Source organism: Heterodontus francisci, chromosome 34, assembly GCF_036365525.1.
Source record: "Heterodontus francisci isolate sHetFra1 chromosome 34, sHetFra1.hap1, whole genome shotgun sequence".
Classification (NCBI taxonomy): Eukaryota; Metazoa; Chordata; class Chondrichthyes; order Heterodontiformes; family Heterodontidae; genus Heterodontus; species Heterodontus francisci.
The window spans coordinates 46,037,849-46,046,239 of NC_090404.1; the positions used below are offsets into that span (position 1 = coordinate 46,037,849).

Sequence of the window (8,391 nt, forward strand, 5' to 3'; positions counted from 1 at the left end):
ACATGAGATGGCAAGGTTGGGAGACTGCCCATGACTATAGGCAGGCGAGACTATATTGAGGCATGTGTTAATAGAGAACACGACGTCTGTGAACTTAGAGGAGAGGGCATGATTGCTTGAGATGAATATTGAAGCCATCAAGGATGAATAGTCAAGATGTGCAAAAGCTAAGGGAGAAAGGAGTGAACTTATCTCGGTGAGAAACTTGGCATCAGTCTTGGGTGAATGGTGAAGAAAATGCATCTTAAGGGAGATTCCAGGGGTGTGGAACAAAGTGAGATGTTCAAATGAGAAGAATGCGATCTCGGTGACTTTACAGGACCTGTGAGAAGGGGAGGTGCATTTTTGCTCTCCTTAATAACCTCACACTAAGCTGTAGATGGCACGAGATCGAATTAATGTTCAATGTAACATTTTCATTATTTGTTTAATTGTGCAGTGAGACTCAGTGGGAATTTCGCCACATTCCTTAGCTCCTGTCTGAATTTTCTCTGGGTCACTGCATAAATACATGTGTTGGTGCAACAACTCAAAAGCTGAAGACTGTTCCCTGTTTCTTGAAGAACGAACATGGGGTCACTGAAATTGGAACCTGAGAAATAATTGTTGTTGGTAGCACGGACAAACAAGAAGTTTACAACATACATTGTCCATAACAGGATGAAACTGCCTGAGATGGTGAAAAGTAACACGATGGACTTTCTCCGGCTCTCCATCTCTAGGTCAACCTGATTCACTCCATTACAGTATGCTCGGAGTCTTCTACGGCTTCTGCTGGTCAGGAGAATGTATCTGACGGTCAGAAGATTGAGCAGCAACATCAGGAGGAACGGGAGACACGGGGTTGAAATTCGATCAAACCAGTCATATACTGTCCAACCAACCGAAATATAAAATGTGACTTTGATGTTACAAAACCACGGGGCATTGTTAATTATGAACAAAGGCTCGTAAGTTAGATAAGAAGGGATATTTTTAAAACAGCTCAGAGTACAGACTGTTCCTATAACAACAGCTGCTGTTTTCTCAGTGCAATATTTTGTTTTCAGCTTTTGACAACAAATGGCCACAAATCGATCAAAGGAGAAAGCCACTGTTAACCAGACAGAACTGTCTCTGGCTGCATAAATTAGGACAGAGGTTGCAGTACAGGCCTGAGTTGTGGAAAGCAGACTCAATGGGAAAAATATTCCATTGATCCGGTTTAATATCACCGCCGTGATAATGACCAGTAGATCTGACACTGCCATGGACACCAGGTACAGAGTGATACATCTGGATAGACCGCAGTTTCCTCGGGACAGGATCACAATAGTCACCAGGTTAGCTGTAAGATAGAAATGGATAGCAATAGGACGATTACAAATCATCTTGTTATATTTTTGTTTCATTTTAATAATATTTCGATCTTTGATACTTTACTGCATCATGTTTATGGGCTAGTTACCTGTTTGCACAGGTTTTCGGTGAGGAGGTGAATGATGCTTCAGGAAGTGAAGAAGGTACAGGGAATGTAAAAGAGTACGGTCAGACTGAAGCAATGAATGAGAATCATAGCACTGAGAACACACAATGAAGTTCTAGGTGCAGCTTCGTGAATATAACTGCTCATCTTTCAGTGGTTGTCAGCAATTCATTGACCCAGAATATCCCTTCACCAAATGGTTATAATCACATGTTAATCATTCTTCAATAAATCAGCTCAACAATTCGATAATCTCAAAGTAATGGCGGTGAATGCATTTTGTAGAACTCTAAAGACAGGAGGTATGGATGCCCATTCATAAGCAGCAGCAGTTTGGACCTCCGTCTATATACAAAATTGATTGACAACCGTTCTACGACAGGACATCTGGAACTCTCCATAGGCAGTATATCTGAAGCTGTGCCTTATCGTCAGAAAAGGCTGTACTGATGCAAGGTGGCTTGGAAGTGCGGCCACTCAGTGCAACTGGAAAGTGGCTGTTCTGAGAATCTTGAATCATCATTATAAAAGTATTATTGACCTCTTGGTGCTCGTAGTCGTTCACTTCGCTTTCTATCGTAACTCACATCTAGATTCACCCTAAAAAGATAATGACATGAGGTATGACTAGAAAGTTACAAGCTGAAGGCAATTTGAATCTAGATCTGGGGCACGAAGTCAATGATGATGGAGAAAATGTCTTGTAAATATTGCATTTGGAAAGTAAATACTAATCCACTTACAAACTAGGAAAGGAATGCTAAGAGAAGGTATCAAGTGGATTGATACAAAAGCAAAAATACGGTGAGTGTGGAAAACATGCAGTAAAAATAGAATATGCTGGAAAAATAGTCTTGGCAGTCATGCAGCAACTGTGGAGGGATAAACATAGTTAACGGTGGATGTCGACAACCTTTTTTCAAAACTGATCTGCTCAACACTTCTAGACATTGGGTATCCGTGTTCAGAGGTGTTAGCCATCGGCATCCTCGCCCAATGCAATTTGCTCAACATCTGTAGAGAGAATCCGTTTTAATGTATCTGGTTAGTGATGGCCCAGCAGAACGCATTGCAAGAAGACAGTTTTGAAGCAAGCTCTGGTATACACAATAAGAAAAATCCGGTAAACTCATATGCACAGCATCTCCTTTATCATGAGAAAAGGAATGAATTTAAATGTATTCAACACTTAATGAATATGTAACATAATTGTTTTGTATATACTTTTTTAAAGAATGAATGATTTGTATAAGGAATACATTCAATGTTGGATGTTGACAATTGCTGATGTCAGTGATTTCTTTATCTGCAATTCCTGTAAAAAAAAGAACAACTCCTGATTTGCTGTAAAACCTTACCCGGGACTCCAACGGCAGCAAGAAAAGGATAGTATATGGCAAGCACTAGACTTTTTCCAGGGGCGTGCATTCTCTGTGAGAAAAGATTTGTTCGAGATAGCAGCTCCAACATGGGTTTTGAATAATTCTAAAGATTCCTTATTTATACCAAATGCTAATCCCTAGTGAGGCAATGGGATTGCATCATCTTAATGTTAGTTATAGTCCTTTAAGCAACTAAATTAACCGGTCACTTTCGAGTTCACCATTGCTATACATTTCAATACACATTGCACAATGTTAAAAGGGAATAAGATAACATTTTAAAGAACATAATATGCTCCATCGCACGATTCACGGGGCCACGCAACTACACACACCAGAGGCATACTGGGTTCAATCCCTGGTTAAAGCAGTGTTAACCACTCCCAGTTTTTGAAGGTACTCAGGGGCTCTATAATTAGACACGGAGACCTGTGCCTTGAGGCAATTCCGTCAGAGGGCAGTAGGCGGCGCGATTATTAAAAAGAGAGCCCCTTGTCCTGTCGTCAATCGGTGGAACACAGTCGGTGACACTAAAATTAAACATACAGTTTCTTAAGCTGTAAGTCAATTATCAATCAATAGGCAGCGCTACAATTTTGAAGAGCATCCCTCGACCTGTGCTAAATCAGTCAGAGGGCAGTAGATGGATGATGGACTGGGAGGGGTGTTGGACAATTATGTAGAGCTACCTTCGACCTACGGCACATCATTTAGAGACCAGTTAGGTGCTACAGTTCCAAAGAGCATTTTACAAATTGCAGCATATCAGTTAGACTCTGACTCTATTCACTCGATTCACTGAGATAACTCCTTAATTATCCGGCATACCCATCACCACCCAGCTATCCCGTCCCGCTCCCAAGATTCTAAAAGGTGTAGAAACACGTACATGAGAAAAGCCAAAGTTCATCCTAGGCTTGTGAAATCACTCCACCAGCACGTGGCACCTCGTGCTGCAGCAGCTTATTAGACTAATACCTGGAATGGACGTGTTGTCTTATGAGGAAAGGTTGGACAGGCTTGTATCCGCTGTAGCTTAGAAGAGTAAGAGGTGACTTGATTGAAACATATCAAATTCTGAGGGGTCTTGACAGGGTGGATGTTGAAAGAATTTTTCCTCCTGTGGGAGAATCTAGAAATAGTGGACACTGTTTAAAAATAAGGGGTCGCCCATTTAAGACAGAGATGAGGCAATTTTATTTTTCTCTCAGAGGGTCGTGAGGCTTTGGAACTTTCTTCCATAAAAGGCAGTGGAAACAGAGCCTTTGAACAGTTCCAAGGCAGAGATAGATAGATTCTTGATGATCAAAGGGTTGTAAGGTTATTGGGGTCGGCGGGAATGTGGAGTTGAGGTTACAATCGGAACAGTGATGATCTTATTGAATGGCGGGGCAGGCTCGAGAGGCCGAGTGGCCTACTTCTGCTCATCATTCGTATGTTCATAGTGAAAGCTTGAGTTAAGCTATGTCTAAAGATTGCTGGTATACTGGGCCATTCACTGCACAATAGTATGAAATATCTGGTGATTTCCCTCTGTCAATTCCATAACGATCGTCCCAGGATGACCAGACACTTCCCAGTCAAGCACATTTAGTAACTTTTTCAAACGTTTGTGTCTGGGGCAACGCAGGAGTTTCAAAATTATGTTAAGATAGAAGATATAAAGCAGTTGACAGGCGTGTTACTAAAACAATGAATCTTCCTATGAGTCATCACAAGAAAATATACAGTTTCATTTATGCAGGGCAGACACTGCTATATTTTGGGATTGTTCCAGTTGTATCTTGCATCCTGGTGGGTATTAGCCTTAACGATCATTAGTCCTAAAAAACGCATTTTTGAGGAAATTGCCATGCTCATGAAGGGCAGTCACTGCCGGGTGGTTTATTCTGCCAGATTGGTTACTTATCAAGCTGCGTTTTGTAAATTTTCGTTTTCTTTTCTCCTTTCTCTAGAGACTCGATGAATTAGATCTGCTTTTTCAATTCTTTCATCGGATGTGAGCATCGCTGGCAGGGCAAGCATTTAGTTTAAACCTAATTGCTATTGAGAAGGTGGTGGTGAGCTGCCCGCTTGAACCCCTGCAGTCCATTAGATGCGAGTGCACCCACAGTGCGGTTACGAAGGCAGTTTCAGCATTTTGGTGCAGTGACAATGAAGGAACGGCAGTATATTTCCACGTCAGGATGGTGTGTGTTTTGGACAGGTCCTTACAGACGGTGGTGTTCCCATGCAACTGTTGTCCTCATTCTTCTAGGTGGAAGATTTTGCATGCTTGGAAGGTGCTGTCAAAGGAGGCGTGGTGAATTGCTGCAGTACCTTTTGTAGATGGGGCACACTGCTGCCACTAGGCACTAGGTGGAGGAAGCGAAAATATAAGGTGGTGGATGGGGTGCCAATCAGGCAGTTGTTTTGTCCTGGATGGCGTCGAGCTTCATTAGTGTTGTTGGAATCGCACACAGCAAGGCAAGTGGAGAATATTCCATCACAATCCTGGCTTGTGCCTTGTTGGTGGTGGACTGCTTTTGGGCGTCAGGAGCTCAGTTACTCGCCGCATAACTCTGAGCCTCTGACCAACTGTTGCAGTCACAGTATTGATATGACTGCTCCAATTCAGCTTCTGGTCAATGTCAGTTCAGGATGTTGATAGTGGGGGATTTAGCAATGGTAATGCCGTTTATGTCAAGGGGAGATGGTCACATTCCCTTTTGGAAATCGTCATTGCCTCGCAATTGTGTGACACGAATGGTACTTGCCACTTATGCAGCCCAAGCCTGAATGTTGTCCATGTCTTGCTGCACATGGAGACGGACAGCTTCAGTATCTGAGGCGGTGTGAATGATACTGAACATCATTCAATCATCATTGAACATTTTCACCTCTGCTATTCTGATGGAAGAAGATTATTAATGACGCACCTGAAGATGGTTGTGCCTTGAATACCACCCTGAGGAACCCCGGAAGCGATGTTCTGGGGCTGAAATGATTGGCCTCCAACAAAAACAGCGATCTTCCTTTGTGATAGTTATGACTCTGACCAGTGGAGTGTTTCTCCCTTGATTCCCATGGACTTCAATTTGACTAGGACTCCCTGATGCCGCACTCGACCAAATGCTGCTTGATATTCAGGACAACCACTCACTCTCCACCTCTTGAGTCCCGCTCCTTTGTGTATGTTTGTTTAAAGGATTTAATGTGGTCAGGAACCAAGTAGCCTCGGCCGAACCAGGCTGCAGAGCAACTTGCACCATTAAGATATCTTGATAGCATAGTCGTAACATGCAGGCTAATAATCCAAAAGCCAGGTTAATTTTATGGAGACACGAGTATAATTCTAACTACGGCTGCTGGTGCAATTCAAATTCCATCCAGTGATGAAAACAAGCCTTGAATAAAAACTAGTCTTAGTAATGGTAACCATGAAATTACCGGAAATGCATTAAAGACCACCTGTTTCACAAATATCCTTTGGGGAAGGAAATCTGTTGTCCTTACCCTGTCTGGCTTACTTTTGACTCCAGAACCACAGCAATGGTGTTGACTCTTAACTGTACCCTGAGATGGCCGAGCAAAACAGCAAGGCACGCAGTTTTATCCAAGCTGCTACAGAAATAACAGCATTGCGAGTCGATCTGCAGCCTATGGACTGCAGCGATTCAAAAGGGTGGCTCATCCACACTATTTTAACAGCAATTAAGGATGGATAACAATGTTGTCCTTGCCAGCATTTCTCTCATCTCATGAATGAAGAGGCAAAACGTGCTCCGACTGTAGAGAGACAAAGCCAGCAAAAAAAAAACATCCATTTTAAGGGCCCTGGACAAAATGTTAAGTTATACAGAAATTTACAGCATAGAAACAGGCTATTCTTCCCAACCAGTTGATACCAATGTTAATGTTCTACTCAGGCATCTTTCCATCCTTCCTCGTCTAAATCTATTAGTGCAACTCTCTATTCCCTTCTCCCTCCTTCTGATCCAAATTATCTAGCCTCAAACACACCTTGTGTTAACCAGTCGATAGGTTCTTCACTGTCTGGGTGCATAATTTCCTTCTGAATTTCGTAATTGAATTTAAAGAGTCAAAACCTGTCATCCTTTCCTGATGGGCATAAACATTTATTTCTGGTATCATTCCTGCAAATATTTGTTTGCATCCACTCCAGTGCCTATGTATCCCTTCACATCATTACAACCAAAACAGTACACAATCCTTCAAGTGCAGTCTAAAAACGTTTAGATACATGTTTAGCATATGTTTTCTACTTCTGGAAATGAATCCTAGAGCTTGGGTTGCTTTTTATTTTAATCGTCTTATTAACCAGCTTCAGTGATTTGTGTATTTGTTCTCCCCTTTTTACAAAGGATCTTTCTTACAAAGATCCCTTTGTACTCTACCTAATTTAAAATTTTACTTTTCATGTAATATGCAACATCCTTACATTTCTTACCAAAATGTGACATCTGACCCAGATCTGTGTTGAAATTCATCAGCTAATTATATGTCAACGATGTTTATTTCTTAATACCTTCCTGTAATTTGTCCTCCTCAGTATTCACTATCTCTCACGAATTGCTGTCTTGTGCATATTTAGCTATTGTGCTTTTGATTCCAAAGTCTAAATCCTAGATCCTTGCCGATCCCAGATCGGACCTTCTGATATTCTGAAGAGCTCCCCTTTAAACATACTGCATGCTTTCTTTCATTCAGCCAGACAACTATATATTTTGTTACTTGGCCCCTGACTGGACATGCTCTGAATATTTTCATTAGTTTATTATGGGGGAACTTATATATAACCTTTGGAAATCGAGATAAGTTACATTCATTGCATTCCCCTTATCTTCTCTAGCTGTTACATCTTCGGAAATGCAATGAGATCGTTCAAGCAGGGCGTTTTCTTTCGAAACCTATGCTGACTGTTCATGGTTATATTTTGTTTTCTAGTTATTTTTCTTTAGTAAGCATTCCACTAATTTTTCTACTGGACATATTAAGCTGCCTGAGTTTTAGTCCTTAGACCTGTCGTATATCAAGTTGTAATATAGACATAAAGATAGCTATCCACCAATCCCTACACTGCACCTTTTCCAAACGATTATTAAGTTTGTGTATAGTGCCACTGCCATCTCTTCACTAGATTACTTTAAAATGCATGGATGCAGTCCACAGGGTCCAGCTTTCAATCCTATTTCAGTTGGAGTTTTTAGTTTCATATTTACTATTATAATTTTAAATGCAGTTATATCATTTCTAATCTCATCTTCTGGTGCCATGACCACTTGATCTGTTTGCTTCGTAATTACTGAAGCACAATGATTATTTGATATTTCTGCCATTCAGATGTCGTTGCTTGTGATTTTATCTTGTCCATTCCTTACTGGCATTTCTATTGCGACTTTCCTTTTTGCATTCCTCTGCGTGTGAAACATTTACTATTTTGCTTTATGATCCTTGATAATTTAATCTCATAGTTCCTTTCTGCCTTCTGAATAGTTTTTCTAACTTCACTCCTAGTCTATTATTCTCCTTTGTCATGCTATC

General features: G+C 41.2%; 1 protein-coding gene across 1 annotated transcript; it reads right to left on the reverse strand.

Moving 5' to 3' along the window:
• Positions 1–419: 419 nt before the first annotated feature.
• Positions 420–2,893, reverse strand: LOC137348899 (probable G-protein coupled receptor 139). The gene is made up of 2 exons (XM_068014127.1): positions 2,824–2,893; positions 420–1,327 (listed from the first exon to the last, which is right to left on the reverse strand). The coding sequence occupies exons 1-2, from the start codon at positions 2,891–2,893 to the stop codon at positions 420–422; spliced, it is 978 nt and encodes a 325-aa protein (XP_067870228.1).
• Between the last annotated feature and the right edge of the window lie 5,498 nt (positions 2,894–8,391).